At 40.0% G+C, this 24,393-nt stretch overlaps 1 protein-coding gene across 1 annotated transcript in view; it reads left to right on the top strand.

The window, feature by feature from the left end:
- Window positions 1-24,393, top strand: part of ptprt (protein tyrosine phosphatase receptor type T) — a 485,707-nt gene that overhangs the window by 257,810 nt on the left and 203,504 nt on the right. Inside the window, exons 12-14 of the mRNA XM_084740791.1 lie at window positions 10,487-10,688; window positions 16,122-16,224; window positions 21,630-21,906. Of these exons, the coding sequence (XP_084596917.1) occupies window positions 10,487-10,688; window positions 16,122-16,224; window positions 21,630-21,906 (582 nt within the window). The remainder of the gene's footprint in view (window positions 1-10,486; window positions 10,689-16,121; window positions 16,225-21,629; window positions 21,907-24,393) is intronic.

The following is a 24,393-nucleotide window of genomic DNA, read 5'->3' as shown; positions in this document are numbered from 1 at the left end:
CTAATAAAACAAACGGGAGCGCAGAGAATAAAAAATGGAAAATGACAAAACTGAATTGAAATAGCATTTCTGCAGCACCGATCCCACGACGGAGCCTCGTAAACATTGTTTATTTCCATAAAAGTTGGCTGAAGCTCAAAATAATGCGGCCCAGCAGGGCGCGCACACACACGCGCGCACACACACAATGCAGCTGTGGCGTGTTTGATGGAGAGGGCTGTAGGTAAAAGGTACGGCTTCTAACACTCACCAGCATCAATCCACTGCAGGGACGAACACAGGCAGCAGTATGTGAAAATACATATGGGCACACGACGCGCAGACATCAACAGACGCACAAACACCTGCAAAGGTACAGTGTTTTCTGGCAGAAGGGACCCTTTGTAATGGTTGACAAGATTATTATAACTTTTCTGCTGACAGGTTGTAGAAAATACCTTTGCCTCATCCTTCCACACGACACCTGTTTTGTCTTCTTAGAAAGTAAGAAGTAACTGCAAATGTTAAAAAGTCAACAATAAAGGTTCTTGCAAGAGCTAATCAAGTTTCTGGTCGCTATTAAAGTTGTTAATAAATAAATTTTGGACCAGATGCCCCACAACACGTTTTCTCAACACACACCTAAAAACAAGAATAAGTCCTTTGCCAAAGACGGCATCAGACTGTTGGAGAGAACCAGTGATTGGCTTGCCATACCTTACATAAGTAACACATAGTTAAGGTTATAAAATGGTTGCAGTTTGGTTAGTTTTAGGCAGCAAGGCTACTTATTTAAGTTGAAGAAAAGATCATAATTTTGGTTAAAATAAGTATACCACATTAAGAGTCCCAACGTGGCTCAAAGTTCAAATATATTCATGTCTTTCTCATTCCCACTCTTGTATACCCATGGGGTTTTTTTTGCATTGCACTCCCTGTTTTAGCTTAGCATGCTGCTTTGCTAATGCAGGCGGCTTCTTAAGAGCTAAGAGCCGCCAGCACCAACCTTACCTGTAATTCCAGTTGTTGCAATGAATGGTTAAGTCTATGACGAGAGGGTTTCTGAATGAAGTGACATAAATGCCGGCCTTTTGGGTGAATGTCAGTCTTTTAGCCCTGTTTCACACTGGCACTTTTAAGCCCAGGGTTTCATCGAGTTTCAGGGGATGACCCTGCAAACTCGGGGCCAGCCTTGCTCCAGAGCAGGGCCCGTAAGCCGTAGGCTAAAGCCAGGGTAAGCTCATTTTAAAATGGGCCAGAATTGTGACAGTGTGAAAGCTCTCATAGCCCCAGGCTTAGATAGCTTTTGGCTGGGGGTAAGTGCAGTGTGGAAAGCCTTATACCGGCACATTCCAAAGTGGGCTAATCCCACCTCTAGCGTAGGGCCCGTTGGCCCGTCTCAAAAGGTGGGTTAGCCCAGAGTTTGCAGGGTTATCCCCTGAACATTGACTAAACACAGTGCTAAAAGGTGCAAGTATGGAACAGAGCTAAAGACGGTTGAAGAGTAGTCACGTCATACTAGAATGTAAACACTAGTTGCTACATTCGTAGCCCAGGGCTAAGAATAGACCTGGGCTAAGCATACGCAGTGTGAAAAGCCCTAATATCGGTTGCAATGAGCTGCTTGCACAGACGGCCTGTGTGGCCTTTTTTCTGGTAAAGACGAGCTGAATTTTTCACAACCTGGTAAAATTGAAGTTGTTCCTATTAATGTTTTATAACTGATCAGGAAAGCATTCATAAATAATTTATCAGCCATTAATAAAGCTGTCAGTTACAACTTTTAAACCTGAATTTAAAACATGGCATCAGTTATCCTTTCTGTCCCTCTGTCTGCATCTCTCATCTCACCGTTCTACTCTTTACATACATCCTTTATTTTTCTGGTTCTTTCATCTGTCCCTCTGTCTCACCTTTCTCTCCCTCTCTCGATCTTCTCCTCCTTTTTCTACCACTATCCTCAATTTACCTCTCTCACTTTCTCCATCCCATTCGCTAATTCAATCACACACACACACACACACTCACACTTGCACCTTCCCTTCGTTGAGTTATCCCCCACAGACGCACACTCTATTACCCAAGATGCACTGCCCTGCTGCACGCCTGCCTTTTCATTGGCTAATAAAACAACCTGAGCTTTATGGCTCTACCGATTCCAAGTACATCAACTATAGAGAGAGAGGGAGAGAAAGGAGAGTACACCTGAGGTTTATGACCCAAACTCCTCCTTTTGAAAAAGAGAAATTTAAGGAAATTGAGGAAATAGTGAAAAAATAGATAAGGGTGTATACTTAGTTCAATGGAAAGAGTGATGAAACAGAGAGAGGGAGTCGAGAGAAAGAGTGAGTGATTGAGATGGGAGGAAAGTCAGAGAGATCCTAAAGCTCATAAAAATATAGAGAGCCATTCATGACTTATAAAATAACAGCCATCGATGTGCAAACCAAAACTGCAGCGTAGATGAAATAGATGATATTTTATTGTTCCAGCCCCACAGTCCCAGTCTGTATAAATAGCTATTGATTTAACATGTTTTATTCAGCCAGCCAGGCGAACTTCCAGGCCTGGGAGACGTCAGCTGCTCGTCGAAGGCGAGGCCTGCTGCTCCGTCGAGGGGCTTTCTGCTGCATTTAGGGCGGCTGTCTTCTGTTAGCTAAAGGTTTCGTCCCAGGTTCCTCAATCTGAGTGGCGTTTAGTTGTCTGTCTGCGTTGTACCAGGGGAGTTGAGTGCCTGGAAAAGTGGAGGAGAAGACTCATCATTGTTTTTTTTGTTTTTTTGTTTTTTTTTCTCAGTCCACCGGCAATAATGGAGCAAAACCAAGTGTGTGTTGATGTTTGTAGGAGTTCATTTAAACTCCGGAGTGCCTGCTCTCTAAGTTAGGTTTGTTTATGCCAGATGGGTCTGGTGCCATTCAAACATGTAGACAGGGGACAATGTGAGTCCCACCTGAGACATTAGTGCAAGTCTAAGTCTGAGCTTCTGCCCCCTGTGACCGCATCTCACTCTCAACGAGTCAAATACAGCAGCTTGCTCAGTGCCTCCTATACTTCAACCTATGACACTGCAGGTGTAGCCCTGTAGCATTATTTATTAATGCACACCTGTAGTGTTACGTTTTGTTGTGCTGTTGAAGTAAATTGACATAAAGAGCAAGAAATGGAGGAGGTGGGGTGAACAGATGGGTCAAACAAACACAGGAGTTGAACCCAGGAGACAAAACCAAAGGTCAATGATTTCTTTCTAAGTTGCAAACAAGTAGTTTTAGTACCTGTTTTAAAAGTCTACTTAGATGTAGCATATTTATCATTGCTAACTTGACTGCTGTGCAAGCATAAAACTGATGCTAGAAGGATTCTTAAAGCATCGCGGTTTGAAGCATATGGCCACTGCCCGAGCTGCCATATTTGACGAGTTGGGAGTGAGAACATGTTGACATCACATTACTTCACGTTCATTTTTGTGGCTGTTTATTTGTATTATTCAGATTCTTCTGGTCAAAAGCTACTTATGTTTTCCCCTTACTCAGATGTTTGGAGGAATTTAGAGGTTCAAATCTTCAAGCCCAGCAACCGCCTGAGCAATTCGAAGGACAAAAATGTCTGAAGTGTGCACTGTGGGAATTAAATAAAACAAGATTGTATTGTTTATTAATTCCTTTATGTTATAGTGCAATAAGCCCATGGTAAAACCTGGGTCTTTAGCTCTTAGAAGGAACAGCAACGCAGAGGAAGTGAGAATGTGTGTAATCCAGACCAACTACAGGAAATACCCAGCGGTGGCCAAAGATACTCCTGGCCAAGTAAAAGTTGCTCAATCAAATTTTTGTACTTGAGTTGAAGTACTGGAGGTGTTGCTTTATGCATTGTTGTATCGTTGCCACAGCAACAACTTTTACAATATGCTGCAATTCTGCGATCTTGAAAACTTTAGCCCAGGGACCAGTTTGTTTTTTTGCATCTATCCCTACTAATTATACTGTGTTTAACTGACAAGATTTAAACATATTTCTGAAAGGTGGTCGGTAACTCTGTATTTTCACTAGCTAACTGTTAGTAATATTCTGCATCAGCAGTGGATTCACACAAGAGCCGGTGCCAGTGCAACAACCTGGTGGGCAAATCCATAAAAATCCATCAAGTGTCTTTTGACCAACCACAAGATAAAAACTGCATCTACATTTTTGTTGGCAGTGATGACGGTAAACAGAGCAAACATTTTAAACGATATGAATCTTTCTTCATTTAAAAAAATCACAAACTCCAGTGACGAGTCGTCATCTATATCTGCCGTAGCCTTCATCAACACCACCAAGTCCAATCGAACTGTTCAAAAATGCAACATGCGCTTGACTGAGAGTGTTGAACATATGGCCTGTCACATTTAAGAAAAGATGAAAAATGCTTTACAGTGCTGAGTAACGGGAATCTTTATAGGCATTTGATGCAGTCAAAAAGTGGAATTAAGTAAAACTATAAGTTTCCAGGAAAATTAATATTCAAGTAATGTACAAATACTCCCTGGAAATAGCTTTTTCAGTGGGAAAAAAACTGAAAATGAAAAATGAATGTAGGCTCTGTGACATCACACATCCAAACCTAGAATTTGTCTTCGCTGCACACTGCCATCCCTTCAGATATTTGGAGTCAGAAAATCCACATTTGGTGAATACAGCAGTCTCTCTACTCTCTTATCTCACTCCAGCTTTTTATTTTTGCTTTCTTTATTTTAGTCTTTCTCTTCTTCCGCCCTCAACCTTGTTATTTCCTGTCTCTCTTTCTTCCCTTCCCTCGCACAAAACACACACATCACACAGTCGCACGTTCACACATCAGCACTCCAGCCCGCAGGCCCGTAGACGGAGCGAGGCACCCAGCTGTCAGTGCTTTTGATTTGAGTCCGCTAATGGAGCGACGAGGGGTCCACGAGCGGCCCACTGCCTCTCCCCACACACTTACACACACACGCGCACGCACACCCATCACCTCCAGCCTCAGAGGAGGCCGCTTTACACAAACATCCATCTGCATCACTTGTTATCACTCTCTTTCTCTCCCTTGTTCCCTCTTGTTCAGCCTCGGTTTGGCTTTGGCTCTTTCCCTTTGGTTTTTCCTCTTCATTTTTGCCTTTCACTTCAACTTTTAAATCATTTTCATCACTGTCTTTTTCTCCTCGTTCCATTACAATTCATTTTTTTTCCCCAATTCAATTCAAAAAGAGAATATGCACTTCTCTCGATTGCGAGATGAAGAACTCTCCCATCTCTGTGCCAGTTTCCAATTCAGAGTTCTTTATTGGCATGGCATTGGCAAAATGGAAAGACATTTAAGGATAATGATAAAGATAATCCGTTTGTACGTTGCATTAAATCTGGTGTCTGTCTTGTATCAATCTGTTCTTGTACAAGCGTGTCTTTGTGTATCTGAACCTAGAAATTCATTACAGCTCACTTTCTCAATATTTCTTGCTCTGTCACTCCACATCTCTCTTTAGCTCTCTCCTTTTCTTCCACAAATATCCTTTCTCTCCTTCTTTTTTTTATTCTCTTCCTCTTTTCAGCTCTTTCTAAACTGTTCTGTATGATTTCATTTCAAACGAGCTTTATTGCACAAAGAGGAAAGAAAGTGCCTGAAGTGTGTTACACATCAGTATTTGGTGTCACTGGGACACCATTTTTTTTTTATAAGCTAATGCTCAGTTTCTAAATTTGTTCTTGTTCTCTGTCTCAATCATTCTGTTTTGAATATTTTTAGTGTGACAGGAAACATGGGCAGATGGGAAATGGGGCTGAAACCAGACTGGAGAGTTTATGGTTATGTGGTACCCATCTTAGACCACTGGTCCATTAGGACAACTCTATTCTCTCTGTCACACTCAGCATTTCTGTTTTCTCCTCATTATTTTTCGTCTTTGCATGCATCTCTTTAGTCACGCTTTGTGTTTATACTTTATGCAGGAGATAACAAAAAAAAAAAAAATTGGACATGATTTGGTCTTCAGGGTGCTCTGAGCTCTAGTTAGGGTTCCAAGCAGCAAAGCTTCACTGCTGTTTTTCTTTCTTATTTTTTCCCATTTCTCTCCACTAAAAGTGTTTGTGCAGCAAAAACCATGAGACTCAGAAGCACCAAAATTGGCAGGTGGGTCGGAAATTCAAACGACAGAAAGACTGTGGGGCACGCACATCCCAGAAACTTTTACAGGTGCACAAAAGCACAAAAGAGTTACGCACGCTGCAATGATAGCTCCCAGAAATTTTAATAAAGCAACGTTTCAATTGAAAGGAGATCTCCATTAGGCGTTGTCTGGCCGGGCCAAATTGATCACTACAATTGGATGATGACTATAAACAAATTGTTTTGTTTTTCTTCATTTCTCATGCAGATTACCATTTAATTGACATCTGTGTACTCATTGCATAAATAATAAAGTAATTAAACAGACAGCTTCAATATTTTTCTCACCAAGGGCCCACTCAAAGAGGCATTATGTGACTTTTATTTCTCCATCACCAGCAAACTGTTTAAGTAGACTACACAAGGTAGTTTCACTGCAGCGTCTTGTCAGCTTGTTTTTATCATAAGCTTCAAGGAGATTAGATTTTCATTGGGAGGAAATTAGTTTCTTTTTCCCATCATGATTTTTAATGTAAAGAAATTACAGAAAAAATTGCACAACACTTGCCTCAAATTTCATGGTAGGTAAGTGATAATTATACAGGAGTTAAAGTTCATTCCCTGCTACCTTGATGTGATATCTGGGAAATGTATATCGATTTTGTGGTAAATGATTTGGGGGTAATTTCATGAAAATTAGAAATATGTTATTTGCTAATTATCACCTATACTTACTATGAAATCTGGGGTAAATGTTGGGGGAATTTTGGGGTAACTTGAGAGAAATTTCTGAATTGTTAGAAGCTAATTACCCATCACTTACCATGACACTGGGGACCAAGGAAATAAAGTGTTACCAAATTCTTTAATATTTTAAAACCCACAAGTCATCTGTGTCTGATCTTGTTCTGATCTGTTCTAACGATGTCAAATTTAGCTTTTTTCTCCCCAAAATTCTAAAAATCTTGTGGCTAAATTCCACCAGGTGCAGCTGTGTCACGTTACGACTGCGCCACATCAGTCGGAGCTGATTACAGTCATTCTGCACAATGCTTGTGATTCCACTATGCTCCACTTCAAATACGGGCCGAGTCTATTTTTAGAAGATGCTGCGTCATTTAGCACAGAGCAGATCGAACGGACAGGAAGTCAAACACAGAAAAGGAATCCGGTTAATTTTCAAAGTAAAAGACCCTGTGCAGACTCATGATCATAAAGACAGACAGATAAGAAACTGTTTAACCATGTAACCTACTTATCCATGGTAGAAGCACAAAGAGTGAGGAACGAGGACCTGATCCACAAAATCTAAACATAATCATGCGTGCAAAACACTCTGCTGCTGAAACGCTTCTGAAACACTGCTGGTGGGGCTTGTGGCCATGCGGAGGATGGATAAAAACTGTGGCGCAGATTTACAGTAGATGATGGAATCAATTGATTATTTGCAGCATAATGTCAGAAACCATGGGGACCAGTCATCCCAAAACTTAGTCAGGGTCATCCACAGACTTCACTGATCTAAAGCTGTTAAAGAAATTTTGATATGTCAGTCCATTTCAATTATACAAGCTAATCAATTTAATCTGAAAAATCAAACCATTCTGCCAAATTTCATCAAAACAGGAACAAGTTTAGTCACGTGAAGCATGAAAGTAGATTTATTAGCCTCAACAAAACATCAGCATGTGACTGCGATGACTTATTTTAAAGAAAATTTAAAAGTTTTTCTTCTTGTCAGTAAACATACCCTTAAACGCTCGCAGTCTGCTTGGACGCAGATCATTGCTGCTCGTGGCTATAGTAAACATCGGATTTGATGGGCATGGGAATGTGAGATTTAGTTACTAGACAGCGTCTGTTTTTGAGCCGTGGCTCTGATGCTCTGCTCATGCTGGTGGGAAGGTTTTTCTCTGTGCATTCAGCTGGCAGTCGGCTAAACGGCGCTGCCCTCGCATGCAGTTTTGTCAAGAAATCAAACCCAGAAGACAAATGACAGGAAACACGAACCGTTCCAGGGGCTATAGCTCTGCAAGTCGGAGAAACATTTTGCGTTGGTGGAGGTTTCCGCTCCACCGAGTGCCTTCTGGTTCGTTCACGTTGTCTCTCTTTGTTTCCGTCTCCTCTGTTCGTTCCTCTTCTCTAACTCGCTCACCTGTTCTCACCTTGCTTCCTCACTTTAGATGTCTTTTTTTTTCTGGCTGTGTGGCTGAAAAGATAAACTGAAATGCACTTAGAGACCCTGACACACACACACACACTTGATGGAGTGCTGAAATGTGTTTGGGATTGAATAGCTATTAATGTGTTTTTTCTCCCACCAGTCAATACTCTTTTGTACTGACTGTCATTCACAATGACAGCTGTCCTCCAGTGCTCTGTGTGTCCATATACGTGTTTGCGTGTCCATGTGTGCAGTCACTGACGGTTGTGCAGTGTGGAAACTCGCCTGCAGCAACATTACAACAGACATCGGCAGTTCTTTTAACAGAAAAAAAAAAAAAACTATTGAAGTGCTTCTGCCAGCTTAGTGACCGTGGGTCAATTTGCTCAATTTGTTCCAGTCTCAAAGTGGAGATCATGTGGAGAAATACAGACCTGTAGTAAAGAGTCAACATCACTTTGACACCAAAATTGATTTGTATGACGTTTAGCAGTCGATTTAATAAGAGATGGTCGATTTGTTGGATTTGCTGTGACGTGACAGTGAACAGTGAGTCAGACTCTGAAGATGTTTGTGTTGAACATAACAAAAAACCAAAAAAAAACCAAAAACAAATGATGAAAAGTTTCACAGAAAAGCTTTGATATTCTGCGGTGTAACGAGGAAAATACATGGATATCAGACATGTTTTGCCTCGCTTAGGCTTGAAAAGTATCCCAGAGAAAAATTTTGTTTCCCGCAGCTGTTTTTTCTTTATCTTATGAGAAATGAATGAGACTCTTACTTTGTAAAACAAAATAAAAGCATGGAGCAACAAGACCTTAATTTGACCACTGAGACAAATCTCATTCAAGAGCAGTGAGACAAAAAAGAACATTTTATGATCTTCAGCTGGGCTCAAATTAGTCTCTGAGATGAGTCGAATTTAAGAGGTATGAGAAAATGGTCATGGTCTCATATTGAGCTTAAATTGAGCTCATTTAAGTCTAGGAGACACAGGCTAGACAAAGACGAGATCTTATTTCAAGCTTTTCCATTCCTCTGGGTGCCACATTCTCACTTATGTAGTCAAGTTAGCAATGAGACATGTGCAACGTCCATTTAGGATTTCAAAATAAAACTCCCTGAGAGATATTTCAGGTGACAGGTGCAGTTTTTGGTTTGGTTTAAGCACTGAAGCTGCTTGGCTAGGTTTAGGAAGACATCATGGTTTGAGTTAAAATGACTACCCTTTTAAAACAATCAACTTTTGTCTCACACAGGACATGAAACCCTTTCTCCTATATGAACATCTCATGTTTGATCTGTCCATCCATCCTTGCCTCTTTTCCCTCTATGTACAACATTTGTTATTTGCTCCCATCAAATAAATGACATTTTAGCACCTTCAGCTTGTTGTTTTGGGTCACTCAAAATGTTCTCATCTTGAGTGAGCATTTAAAGACAAATGTTTGCCTCAAGAAATTGGACTGCTGGATGTGTTAATAGGCAAGTGTGTGCTATTATGTCCACAACAGCAACTTTATGAGGTAATTATGTATAAATGTTGTGTTTAAAGGTCCAATTTGTCTGTGGGTGACCTACTGGCAGAGAAGGGCACAAATTTAATTTAACATTCATACATATGTTTTCATTGGTGTATAATAATCTAGAAATAAGAATAGTTTGTTTTTATTACATTAGAATGAGCCATGTGGGAGTGGGTCCTCTTCCTCTTTATTGTAAGGGGGAGGCAAAGTGTTAGCAATCTGCAGGCTCACCACTAGATGCCACTAAATCCCACACACTGGCCCTTTAAGCTCAATTCCACTGCCCTCGGGTCAAAACAAAGAAAATTATTTATTGCTGATTTAAGCTAAGCTTTACAACACGTTTATCAGGTTAAACAAATTGATATCCACAGCCTCAGATGTGAAATAAACACTGTGACTTCATAAAGAGAGCTGTAGGCTAACAAAAGGGATAAACAAACCAATGCAAAAATGAGCTGCTGCAAGCAATGAATCAATGTTAAATAAAGTGTCTAAATGAATCCAAGCTTTGCAGGTCTGAACTAAAAATCAAACAAACAAACAGGACTATAAAGCAAGCAAATTGTTCCCAGCTTGACTTAATGAAGCTACAATTCTCTCAGATGAATAAATGCTAACATAAAGTATGCTAAGCTAACCTAAAACATCAAAGCTGAAATGTATAAAATTGTGTTTGTTTGTTTTTTCCTGCCTCCAGATTACCTACAAGGCCCTGAGCTCTCTAGACCCCAGCGCCGATCTGACAACCCAGAGGGGACGGGTGTTCAAGCTGAGGAATGAGACCCATCACCTGTTCGTAGGTCTCTACCCAGGGACCACCTACTTCTTCACCCTCAAAGCCTCCACGAACAAGGGCTTCGGCCCGCCCGTCACCACCCGCATCACCACCAAGATAGCAGGTAAAAATCTATTAGCGCTATTATTTTTGGCATTAATTTATTTTAATTTCTGGTGACATTTGTTTGATCTTTGCTCTGATCACACACACACACACACACACACACACACACACACATCTATTATTATTACAGGAGAAGAAGCAGACATCGAAGGCTGGTTTGTTGGCCAGCTGGACCAGCATGTCAGTCACTTTCTCTGTGAACGTGCCAGTCTGTGTTTTTGTTTGTAGGTCCGAGTGACCGATTTCATATCTCTCTGACTTTTTCCTCTCCATTTGTAGCCCTCTGTTTATGCCGCCCGCCTCGGCCCATAGAAAATGTCTGGCAGCACAAAAAAGCAAAACAATCAACTTTTGTGGCGAGAACTAAAAAAAAAATGCCCTCACATGTTGATGCATTTCTTTATTCTGAAACAAGAGGATCTCTCTATTCTTATTCCAGCTGTTTTGTGAGGGGTGTTCTTTGTTGTTCAAATGACAGACTCACTTTTTCATTCTTTGTATGCATCTCTTTACCCTTTATCTCTGTCATTCACCCTCTTTGTGTCTCTCCAGCTTTCCTAACTCACCCACTGTCTCTCTGCTTTCCCCCCTGTCCCTTGCCTTTCCTCTGCCAGTGTCTCAATCACCGTCTCCTCTTTCCTCCTCTCTGTCTCTGCTCCGAGCATTTATCTCTTTTTTGTAACCTTTCTTTAATAATCCATCTCCAAATGGCATATCTGATTGTTTTTACTTCGCAGGGTGTTATTTTTATTTCCTTCTTATTGAGGTAGTTGTGACCTTTAGCTGTGTTTTTTTAACATTTGTGGAGACACTCACTGTAAGCATGAAGCAAAAGGCTACTAGTTCAAATTTATATTGAAAGCACATCGAACAACACTGTAAAGGAAGTTGACTCAAAAACTAATAATGTCAAGTTTTGAATCAAACTCAGTCTCTCTCAAAATAAATGTTGATGAGATGGTTTACTCTTTTCTTTTTCTTTCCTTTTTTCAATCTTTGAGTTTTGGAAACAAAAAGAAAGTATTTCAAAAGCTGAGTTGAGTAAATTGATTAAAGTCAAAGTGAATAATGGTTAATATTTTAATATTTTCAGTTGAAAATTTAATTTTCAAGCACCCAAACAATGACAAATCAGGCTCAGAGCTCACAGTGAAAGATTTATTGGCTTTCTAAAATAAGTTAAAATAAGATGAAAGTATATTATAATGTAACTCAAAATTTAGTGAAGCCAGTTTCCTTGAAAATGTGTGTTTTCTCACCTTTTCCCCCGTTTTTATAGTGAATTGTTGCACTATTGTTCAATAATTGAATGGAACTACAAATCCGAAGCTGTATGCCACATAGAACTTGCAATGGATAATGTGATTAGCTGTCTTGATGGTGAATTGTCTGCAGAATTAATTCAGGATAAATGCACAAATGGTAGATTATTGAATTACATCACTAGCATTAATTGCATGCAGGGTGAATGTAAGAACAGCCATGCATGCGTGCTGCAATTTATTAATCTTTTTAACCTTTTGGCAGCTTGATTCAGTATTGCAGTGGACTTGATTATTCTGGGCGGCTTTCTATATTTCATTTACAGTGGGAAAAGCCTGTGAAACATTGGGTGGACAGTTGCCAAAGTTACTTGTAAAGGTGACAATGTTATCCGCCAGAGCAACATTTGTCTGCTCAGTTCAACTCCACAGATAATATATTCATTCCTTGCACAGTGTGGAGAGATTTATTCCAAACTGTAGAGCGATTTCTTTCAAAATCTGTGTATTGATGCATCAAGAGAACATCAGGACACTGACATTCACAGTGACGCTGCACCTACTTGTCTTTTCATATTTAAGTACGACCTTATTTGAGTTTATACCTGCTTTTTAGAAGTATAAAAATATCAGGTAGTTCAAAGAGAGTTTATCACATCTTCTGTGTTTATCAATGTCATTACATAATTGATCAGTGTCAGTTGACTTAACCCACGTGTGATATGAGGCAGAGATGGTGATATAAATCTTCCCTTTTAGTCTTAATATACCCAGAGAGGCTCTGCTGAGCAGGCAAGCTCTTTTCCAGCACGCATCTTTTCATTACACACATTCAGTTCTGGAAACTGTTCAGCACCACAGCAAGTGGCCACTTCTCCTTTGTTACAAGAGGCTGTGGGGTTTGTTGGAAATGTGGCATAAAATCACTTTAATTTAATTATACCAGCATGATTTTAAGATAAAATGGTATACTGTACATATCACATTTAACTTGCTTGGAAATGTTCTCAATTTTCAATCTAATAATAGTTCCAGAAACCTTGGTTATATTATAAATATTTCAGTCCCTTCAGATTCCCAGTCACTTAAACAGTCATATCCTTATCACAGCACAATGGCTCCATGTACAACAAGGCCCAACAACTTTACAACCAAACTGCTGTTAACTCTACATCTAAATGTTTTACTCAACATGTTTTCACTCCCATATCGTCAAATACGACAGCTTGGTTAGTGGCACTGTGCTTTAAACTAACACCATAGTGGTGCAGTGTGTAACAAGCCGGCAAAGTGTAGGTTGGTGATGTGGTTGCCCTGCCAACAGTCCCTTGTTTCGATTGGTCTGCTCTTGCCAGCCACCAGGTCACTTTAAACTGCCATCACACAGCGTCACAGGCAGCACCATTCTTACAAACAGTGGAGCTAGTCAATCACATCAGTCAGTTTGGGCAGCAACATATATATACTTTTTTTTTTCCCAGGATGGTGGAAGCATGTCTCGCCATACTTTGTCACAGAAAGCCCTTTTCCACCGAATTGGCTGTGGTTCTTGAACTGGTTCCATTCAAGATTCTTAAAACCTTGATACTATCTAGTGAACCAACATGCATGCAACCATTGTAATCGATGATGTCATCAGCAGAGGGCGTTGCACAATGCACGACAGTCTGTAGAATATGACAAAACCACTTTCGTTCCCAAGAAAAACTTGCTATTTTTTGGTTCCAGCTGGGAGCCAACTTTTACAGTTCCAATTTATTTTTGGTGGAAACATGTCAAAATTACGTGCTTGAATCAAAATTGAGATATTTCCGTATTGGTGGAGAAGGCCTCTGATTGGCCTCGACCCAGTCTCCCAGCTCGTGCCTAAACCTACCCAATCCGAACATAACCAACCAACAAAGGCAACAAGCAATAGTCAATTAGAGCCAGAGTAGGGTGGGTCATGATTTTGCCATCCTTGGAAAAAGAATGCTCCTGGCCAGGACCAGCCAACAGCCCGCTGGATCACGTCAGTAGGTCAAAGATCTTTGTGAATGTTTCCGCTTGGCTTGCGTTGAGGTGAGTGGCGCTGAACGAGGCACTAAGCTGCCACAACTTTTGCGCACTCCAGCTCTGTTTGCTGACTATAATTCCCATGAACGGACTGACTCGACTGTTTGCAGGGAAGGCGCTGTGAGTGAAGTTGTGCAACGTCGGCAATAAGCAACCTGGTGGCCGGCAGCAGCAGATATTGGAACAATCAAAACAAAGCAAGCGTAGCTGGGTGACCTGCCATCACCCACTATACTTTGTTAGGTTTAGACAACAAAACTGTTTGGTTAGGTTTAGGAAAAGTATGTTACACAGACGCTACCCTGATGGGTGAAAATCCTGATTTTGTTGGACTCATCTATCCACAACAACCATCTCTGTATGCGGACTTTCTCAGTCTGAACCCACCTGACTTTGACGGCATATCAAACTTTACACTAGAGGGGCGCCTCCACAAATAATCTTTAAGAAAGATTAATTTCTAAGATAATGATTTTCTGATTCTGAATTAAACCCAAATACGAGCAGTTTTGATGCCTACCTCTACCTGAGTCTAAGCAGTGCTTCATGCTGACTGAACTACAGAAAAGTACAATCTAAATGGGTCAGCAGCGTTTCATTAGTATTGTCTCACCTGTCAGCACCTACTATGATTTTAGGTCGACCTTTCCGCTGAGCCTCTGTTCCTTTATCATCCTTTCAAATCTTAACATGTTGCTAACAGGGAAAAAAAAAAGCCATGGCGTTTCCACACATAGCAGAGATGTCTCCCTCCAAATGTCACGCCATCCCCAATCTTCATTATCTCATTCAGGGGGCAGAGGATAAAGAGCTTTGAATTAAATGATGCAGACAGATAGAGATGGATGGACACAGGGGAGGGGTTGGACTTGTGTTAATAACCGAAATGCCGCACCAATCAGGGAAAAAAAAAGTGTTGATGTGTTACTGAGACAGGCACTGACGCTGCGCATCCAATATGAGGGCATGACAGATGTGAAATTAAAAAACTGAATATAATGGAATGCCTGTGAAGCCTTTCAGATCGACGCATACGTCCAGTCTTTTGTTCCTTTTAACAGAACCTGATAAGTTAACTGCTGTCAAGGTGTGATACGCAAATGTGTGACAAAAGATCAGAGCCAGAACAGATTTGTTTAAGCTATTCATAATATATTTGCCTCTGCTGATATTTATTACAGTATTATCTTGAGACTTTGACATGTAGATGGGGAATAAGTCCTTCTGTTTAAAAGAATGAGATATGGTTTGCTTTGACAGCCTTGTCTTGTTTGCATAAAGTAAACCAACCAGAAACATGTCTAAAGTCTATCAACCCGTTCTCTCCTTTCTATTATTTTATTGCCCTTTGACATAATGCGTATTTTCAGAGATGGCAAAAGCACAGACATTATTTACTCAGGTAGAAGTACAGACACGTACATAAAAAAAAAGATTGCAAGGAGTAGACGTGATTCAAAGTCTTTATTCAAGTAAAAGTGAAAAAGTACAGGACTTTAAATGTGCTATAAGAGTAGAAAAGTAAAAATGACATTTCTTCCAGTTGTTTCTGTGTAAATCTAACTGAGCCTCATCTTTTCTTTGCAGTCGAGTCTCCTTCTCTCATCTGTTTTTGGTCTTGTTACCTCTGTAATGTGTGATATGCACTGATAGATACACTGAGAAATAATCTCTTCTCAATCAATCACCCTTAAATGCATTAAAGCTAAAGTAATGACCCAGTTTTGAAAATGAAAGGAGTGGAAAGTACAGGTATTTGCAACGAAATGTAGGGAGTAAAAGCAAAGTGTTGGCAGAAAAATTGTGCCAAACACTCAAGTAAAGTACAGACACCTGAAAACTCTACTTAAGTACAGTCACTAAGTATTTATACTTAAAATATGCATACTCATACTTGGCCAATGAAGCTGATTCTGTTCGGTTTTGGTGCAGGGTCAGTGTCTTTATTCCCATATAATTGCAGAATGATGTGAAACGATTCTGATTTGAGTTGATATTAACTACTACTTATCTTTATACAGTACAGAACATATTTAAAATTTCTACAGCTACAGTAAATGTGGTTATTTTTGTTATGCTGGACAGTCATTTTCTTTCTCTTTTCTCTCCGTCAGCCCCCATGATGCCAGAGTACGAGTCAGAGGCTCCACTGAATGAGACAGAGACCACGATCACCATCCTGCTAAAGCCCGCCCAGTCGCGTGGTGCACCAATCAGGTAATTTCTTGCCTGTGTTATATCTATTTTTTTTGCTTGTTTGTTTGTTTTTTTTTTTTTTTTTTTTTTTTTACAAATATGGCTCCTCCTCCAGTTTGAATCACAAACACAAGTCGCTCTTTTAGTTGCAGACAAATATTTGTACGTCCGTGATTTCAAATTCACAAATTGTAAGTCTATGCAATACAGAGCATTCATACACAGAACAATAAATCAAAGAAATATCTTACAAACACAGAATCTAGCTTGCAAAACTCAATTATAAGCTGTAAAATTCACAGATAATTTTACTGCAATGTAGGTAACCTGTTATGTGAAGTCCCTTAGCATCATAGCTATATGCATATTAATATATAATATATTAACATAATATATTAATTTAAGTGGAGCATGAAAGCTGTAGCATGTAGCTTCATTGTGGTGAGTATCCGTTTAGCTATGGAAACATCAGACAGGTCCAATGTTGTTATGTTCCCAATTATGTTTATGTTTATTAGCAAAAAAAATGTTTTACTAAAATTTAACTTAAACTGTATAGCTGACTCTGATGGCAGCTACAACACAAGATCCCATTTTTCCCATGTCTCTTCTTTTTCTTGCTCACTTTTTCTCTCCTCTCCTCTTTTTTTTTATCCACTTCCTCTCCTCTTCCTCAAGGGTCTCTTTTAAAGCCATTAAAGTCACTTACACATATAAGTCCAATTTGTATGCAAAGGAACTCAGAGAATGGGACTTCTTCTTCTTCATTTTTTTTTTTTATATAAATTTGGCAGTGAAACGTATCACCATTAGTCTCTCGCATCCCGTAGCTTTTCAGTTGCTGCTTTATGGAGATGTGAGTCCAAGCTGACTTGACAGGCCTTAATGTTTAATGGTAATTTGGCAATCAATGTCCGGTCACTTGAGACTTCACTGCATTAAAGGAAGCTCCCTGCCAACAGCTTGTTGACATGAAAGGATTAAAAAAAAAAAAAAAAAAATTGCAAGGACAGGATCTTGCATTTTTCCACATAATGCACATGTAGTTTTTCACAGTTTCTAAGACATTTTTTTTAAAACCTTACGCCCTGTAAACAGACAACCAAATCTTCAAACTATATTCACAAAAACTCTGACTCTTCTGGCAAAATCAAACTCGGCTTTCAGATCATACACAGCCAGGATACATACAAACGGAGCAGTCATTGTACACTACATGCAAGAATGTTCAGGGCATGTAGAAAAATATTTTTATTGTGTGCAGTAAATGCATTTCTTTTTCAAAAGAGGTCTAAAAATATATATTCTCCAATTAGTACGCTGATCAATGCCGAGCCACTTGCGTATCCAGATTCTGCTCCAGTCAACAGGCTAATTCACATCATTATAAACAAGTGTGAACCATTTTGAGGCATTGTGTGCAAACAATGGCGCTCGTGTTGTCGCTGCGTTCAGCTTCTACTGATTGTGTTTACTATTTTCTGACAAAAATGCATCACAGTGCAAAATGTGCTTTAGCGAATAAGAATGTGATTAGAATTTTGCCAGAGAAGGAAGTGAATTGATAAATTATCTATCTATCTATCTATCTATCTATCTATCTATCTATCTATCTATCTATCTATCTATCTATCTATCTGTGTTTTTCGTTATTAAATTATAGTAAAATGTAGACTTAAAAATGGTTCAGAATATACCAGAAGTGTCCAAAGCTGCCCTCAAAGCAAAAGGTGGCTACATTTGAGAATCGAAAATATCAAAGAGCAAAAAAACTTTTGCACAGCTGTAGGTGGACGGGTGTGTAGGAGAAGATGATGGCTCAACAATAAAAAGCGAAAAGACTCCGGCACGCTGTCTTCTGCGCTTGCATTCAAAGATTTAAATACAGCAGTGTTATCAAATCTTTGTTTGCAAGCACAGAAAACAAGGTGCCACAGTCTTTTATATTTCAAGTCTTAGAAAGCAAAAGCATATAAGGGCTTTTTTCTATTCTGTATATTATATTCTGTATAAAGAATATGAGCCCCAAAGACCCTTTATCTATCAGGTCCTATTCATTAAGATTTCTAGCTTTACAGTTAGTAAAATAAAAAAATGAGAGTACAATATACACAAACAACTCAGTAAAGTTCCCTCTGTCCAGTCTACTGCATCCACTGCTTTTGTTTTAAAATGGACACAGCTAATTTATTCCTTCTTTCTTTTTCTCATTTTTTCAGCCAGAGTGTTTTTTAATTAAAAGTTCACTTTGAACATGTGATCTCATCCATTTAATTGGGGTAGGAGAGAACATTATTCTGCGGTTGCCTTTAGGGAAATACGGCTTCGACAAGGGTGCGTGGAGAATATATATCACTTCAATTTGGACTTGGGGAAATGGACTTGTGAAATGTGAGTGTGGGTCAGTGGTTTCGTGTTAATTCCTGTAAATCCCTGACCATATCTTGCCATTTATCACCCACACAGGGCAAATATATCTCATTTTGAATTAGGCTGCACTCCAATCACTAACATCTTTATGTGTTTATCAAGCCAGGATAAGCCCCCCTTTGTGCGTTTGCTTATTATGTGTGTTTTGCTCAAGTGTTACATGTTTTAAGTGCCAACAGATGTACGTGGGGTAGCAGAGAAAAGGCATCTGTTGGTTAATGTGCGTGCTGATGTTTTGTAGCGTTTTGTTTTTTTTTTTGTTGTATTTATTCGGAGGAGATCAGATCATTTCGAGTTCAGGGGCTTAGATGACAAGTGTTTACTGTGATGGCGGTGCTAAGAGGAGCAGCTGTCGTGGTTGAGGCATGCACGCGCACATGTACGCACACATACGCACATCAGTAAGCCTGCCCGGATGTATACACGTGCATTTACAAAATATACACAGAGGAAGATGGTTGTAAACGGCTAACAGTGGATGTACATACAGAATATAAACATAGATGCATAAGCATTCACATACAAAAATATGCAAGCTTCAGAAAAACTTGCAGGTTTATTATTATTATTATTATAATTATTATTATTATTAGGGGAAGTGAGTCAGATTTGCAGAGAAGCTGTGGTGATTAGACAAAAATTGCAAGGTTGTGCAGAATTCAGAGGGATTGGCTGAATTTGCGTTGCTATTGCAACTTCCTGGGGGATTGAGATACAATTATTGAGTGTCTAAGGGATCTAACAGCGAGATCATAGTAATCCAGGAAGTGAGAGAAACCACACAAGTAAGCTTTATAGGGAGCTTTATCTGAGGTCTCAGGCTTTGGAAACCCCTCGTATAATGCATTCAACTTCTTCTCACCCTAAACTTAATTCTGAAACTTTAATCAAAGCCAAGCCATGTTTTCCAAAAACTTGCTCTTGTTTCACAAAATGTTTAGAAAAAAATCTCCAAAAGTCCGCTATCTCCAAGTTGTTCTCATTTTCTAAGATGACTTTGCATGTTTTAAACTTCCTCACATAGAGAGAAGTGCAACAATAAAACACAACTCTTATGACTCATTCCACTTTTTTCCTGGTTAAAAAGGGGAGTTTTTTATTCTTACCCGATTGACGGTGTCGCACACTGTACAGATTGTAAAGCTTCCTGATACAATATTGGACTATATACTTGGCATGTAAATAGGAACACCTGTAAGAAACACATTCACACGCATATTTAAATACACACACGCACGCACAATTCCCTATTCGCCCCCCTGTAGTCGGCCTCTGCTTCATCCCCTGTGCAGCCTCTGAAAGCCATTAGTTTGAAACAGATATTTCACCAGAAAGGCAGGAAGAGCAGAGAGAGAGAGAGAGAGAGAGAGAGAGAGAGAGAGAGAGAGACACAGACTCATCTTTGGTCATCAGCAATTATCTTTTATGAAAGCTGCCAAACGGGAGCTGGGGATAATTGGCCACGGCCCCCTTCACAGAAACATACATTTCCCTAATTGCGTATAATTGTGAAGTGAGTTCTTGGCGTGGAGGACGGAGGTAATTGCGGAGGGCCGCTGCGTTTGTCCTGACCGCTAAAGGAGCCCTCAGCCATTCATGAAGCCTCTCAGAGCAGAATGAAAACGCACGCACGCACGCACACACACGAAAGAGCCCACACAAACACACAGAAAGACAAAGTAGTATTAAGTGTATAAACACACCTGAATACACCTGTCAGAACATGCACACCTGCTAGCATGTGCATACACACACACACACACACACACACACACACAGGACAGAGAGACACTTATTAATGTGCATAACAACACACATGTATGCAAAGGAGGATATAGCGCTCTTGCTCTCTCTTACACACACACACACACACACACTCAAGCACACATCTCTCTCTTTTCACTTTTAATTCATACTTTGTTGCTGAGTCAGCACAAGAAATGATCTGCCAGCTACTTTCTTAAGTTAGCTGAAGTTTGCTTCCAAAGTATATCTACCATTAGGAAAAAGACAGTGACCCTTGGAAGAGATAATATCCCCCTTTTTTTTTTAAAGGATAGCAGGCATTTTACTGAGAATTCTTTACAGACCTCAGCCCTCTTCTGCTAATGCTGTGATTGCCAAAAACGTATATGAAGCACTCTGGAAATTAAAGATTTTTAATGGCCGCTGCTCCACAGAGTTTGAGTAATGGGGATAAGTACAATTGTCAGATCGAACAAATCACTGTTTTAGCTGAAATAGGCAATGTTCAATGTAAAAATGCACCCAAGTACAAATGACAGGGAGAAGTGTTGCATCTGGACTCATTAAAAATCCTGTAGATCTGTGTTGTTTGACCAAATTAACTTTAATGGCAGGTACAAACACATGATTTTTTTTTTAAATAAAAATCACCCAAATATAAATGACAAATTTTACAGACAGACCTAAAAGGACAGTTCATATTTTCCCCTGGTCTGTAATGCAATTTATAGAGATATCAGCCTGGGGAGATGCCTGTCTTCTCTTCAATATAATGGGAATAATGGCACTTGGCTTGAAAAATTTCAGAACCAGTATTGCTCTGAGCAGTTTCGTGTAGAATCTACTGGAACTAAGAAAGTAGTTCCTACACAAAACTGCTCACAACAAGGTCTGTGGATTATCTTGAATAACTGGATCATGATTTTTGAAAAGAGACGCTGGTTTTGAAATGACTGTGTAGTATGAATATTTCCTATGTGCAATGTTGTCAACTCAACTGTTGAGACTGTTTCATGTTTAAATTCTTATTATTGCTTTTTTACTTATTTATTATTTATTGATTTTTATGCATGCTTCTTTCTTTTTTCTATTCCTTTTGCTGCTGTAACAGTGCAAATTTGCCCTGTTATGAGATTATTTTATCTTATCATGTGTTTTTTTTGAAAATACAATAATATAAACATATTCTGAATGCCAAATAAAAATATCATAATATGGCTGGTTTAATGTGATTTTTGTTGCGTTTCAAGCTCCTACCAGCTCGTTGTAAAGGAGGAGCGCAAGTCCAAGACCCGCCGTGCCGCCTCCGAAGCCCCTGACTGTTTCTCAGCCCCCGTCAGCTTCCGCAACGCCTCCATCTTGGACTCGCCCTACTACATCGCCGCTGAGCTGCCCCCGTCCAGCCTCACGGTCGTGCAGCCATTTACGGTGGGAGACAACAAGAGCTACGGCGGCTTCTGGAACCCTCCGCTGTCACCGGCCAAGAGCTACAGCATCTACTACCAGGCCATGAGCAGAGCCAATGGGGTGAGTGTCGAGACTCTAGAATATTTTCAAGGGTACTCTGGCCAATATATTTCCACGTCCTCAGACTGTAGTTTTCATCTCTCTCTTTTTATTTCTTGCTAAATAAGTTTGTTTGAAGCCCACCACTGCTATCCCCTTTAACTGGGGGGAATTAAAAAATCTGGAAAATAAAAATCAAAAGATTCTATTTTGCATTGTAAATTGAAACTCTGCAGTCAAGATACACAAGTTTATAAAAATATCCTACATTTGGAGGGAATAATCTCGGTGCATTAAATCAGTGATTGATTAAGGAGCTGGAGCTGACTTTTTCTGAATAATAATGAGCAACTTTGGATAGAAGAAATAACTTTTTCCAATGCTTTATTTTGCTTTCCCATATAGCGTTTATGGATTTGGGTGCATCCCTAATTTCCAGGCTAATTTATAACAGTATGGAAGGATAGAAACACCCCTGTCCCTGACAGATTTTAAAAGCTTTGACAGCCTTAACTGTCATCAATAGAATGCAAGTCATTATAGTATCACATACCTGGTTCAAACCTTCCCAATTTGACACTTTCAAGCACTTTTTGCCACACCCTCATCAGTGATGTCACAGCAGATGTTTACACATCAGTAAATGAGGTGAAGTTAAAGTTATAACAGTTCGGTGCAGGAGCAGTTTGAGTCAGCCTCCCCTCTCCAGGCCCCGTCTCAGTAAAGTGAATGTTATGTCACTTCTTATCAGAAAATAAAGGAAAGAATCTTCACTCCCAGAATCCATCTGTCTGTTTGCTTCCCCTCTTTGCCTGGCAATTATACCGTCTGCAAATATAACAACACCCCGCCCACCTCCACCACCTCTCTCCTTCTCATAACTCATTCACAACTTGAACTCGGCTTTTTGAATTTCCATAATGCTCTGAACCCCTGCGAGGGTTGTTTTAATTTTCCACTGCCGTAACCACGGTAACTCGGTTTGGCGAGCGGGGCTGGGCGAGCTGGCTGATGCCGTGATGTAATATCCTCCTCCAGAAGGCAGATTTCCCACAATGCACTCACACGGAGAGAGACTGTGTGTGAGTGGGTGTGAGTGGGGAGGTGTTCTCGCATGATTGAACAAGCGTGCATGAGAGTGGACGAGTATGTGTTTAAAAGTGTGTGTCTGCCTTCGCTCGGGCTCGCCAATTGTGTGCATGCGTGTGCTTTTGTATATGTGCAGACCCTAAATCCGGTCACATAAGAATTCCTTATTTGATTGGATCTCAGTCAATCCAATCAGTGTGAGGTTTGTTTGGGTCATGGATTGGAGCATTGTGGGGCTGCTGGTGGGGAGGATGGTGGCAGCCACCATAACCCAGATGATTTGATAAGGAAGTCAGGCATAAAAAATGGACACATATTCATAAAACGCCTGAAGTTCTGCCAATAAATATATTTTTCTCTGCAATGTGTCATCCATCCAACAGAGAAACTGATTCATGAAATAATTAGTTTTTCTGACTTCCTACCTATTGAAACAAACAGAATGCTTTACTAGTTTTAGAAAAGACTTTTGCACCGGTGATGCACCATACAGGATAAAAGCACAAATGCACAGATGTGTTAGATGTTAGGGCTAACATTTACAGTACAAGTGCTGCTTGGCATGTTTAAGTTGAAGTGAAAAAGCCAGACAGGATCTCTTCTCTGTTGGGAGCAAAGAAGGAAATACTGCGACGTTTTAGAGGGAAAGGGTGGATGATGGAAGTCTTTCTATCTTTCTTTCTTATATTTGTGATGTACTGGAAAGGTCTGGTTAGCCTGTCGCTGCCAGTTCAGTCCACTTGTCATATATATTGTTTGGAGAGTTATTGGCAATTGACCTGTTATGTCATTTAAGTATGAGGATGTGTTAAAATAGACACCTCCTGTGTCAAAATGCAATGATTTGTTAATGTCTCCATTAAACCCCGCCCTCTTCCTCTGCAGCCTTTGGAGCTTTTTAATGTCACAGTATTTCCTCCTACGCTCCCAACAGAAAAAAGACGCCTTATAGGTTTTTTCACCTGAACTTAAACATACCTTTTTTCCCCCAAGTGGCAAAATGTTAGTCTTAATCCTCGCCCTAACATGTCTGTGCATTTGTGCATTCATCCTGTATTGCGGTGTTATAACATTTACTATGTCAAGTGCCACTTTACCAAGTGTGTCAGATTCATTTTAGAAGAGTGTGTGTCTGTGTGTGTGTGTGTGTGTGTGTGTGTGTGTGTGTGTGTGTGTGTGTGTGTGTGTGTGTGTGTGTGCCACTTCACTAGTTAGTAAAGCTATAGTCCAGCACATAAATGACAACTGCCAACACAAATCACCAAAAGTAACGTATGCGTTGAAGAAGATATAACAGCAAATTTAGCAAAGTACTCAGTCCAGCACTATAGGCATTATGGGAAATGTGGGCCATTGCAAGATCCGCTACAATACTTTAACGTACGCTCTAAACCAGAGCAGAGAGCAGCACAGACGTAG

The sequence above is a fragment of the Lutjanus erythropterus genome, chromosome 2 (genome assembly GCF_056507025.1).
Source record: "Lutjanus erythropterus isolate fLutEry1 chromosome 2, fLutEry1.hap2, whole genome shotgun sequence".
Classification (NCBI taxonomy): domain Eukaryota; kingdom Metazoa; phylum Chordata; class Actinopteri; order Lutjaniformes; family Lutjanidae; genus Lutjanus; species Lutjanus erythropterus.
Note: the sequence above shows the minus strand (reverse complement) of the source record. Positions and strands in the feature narration are given on the sequence as shown.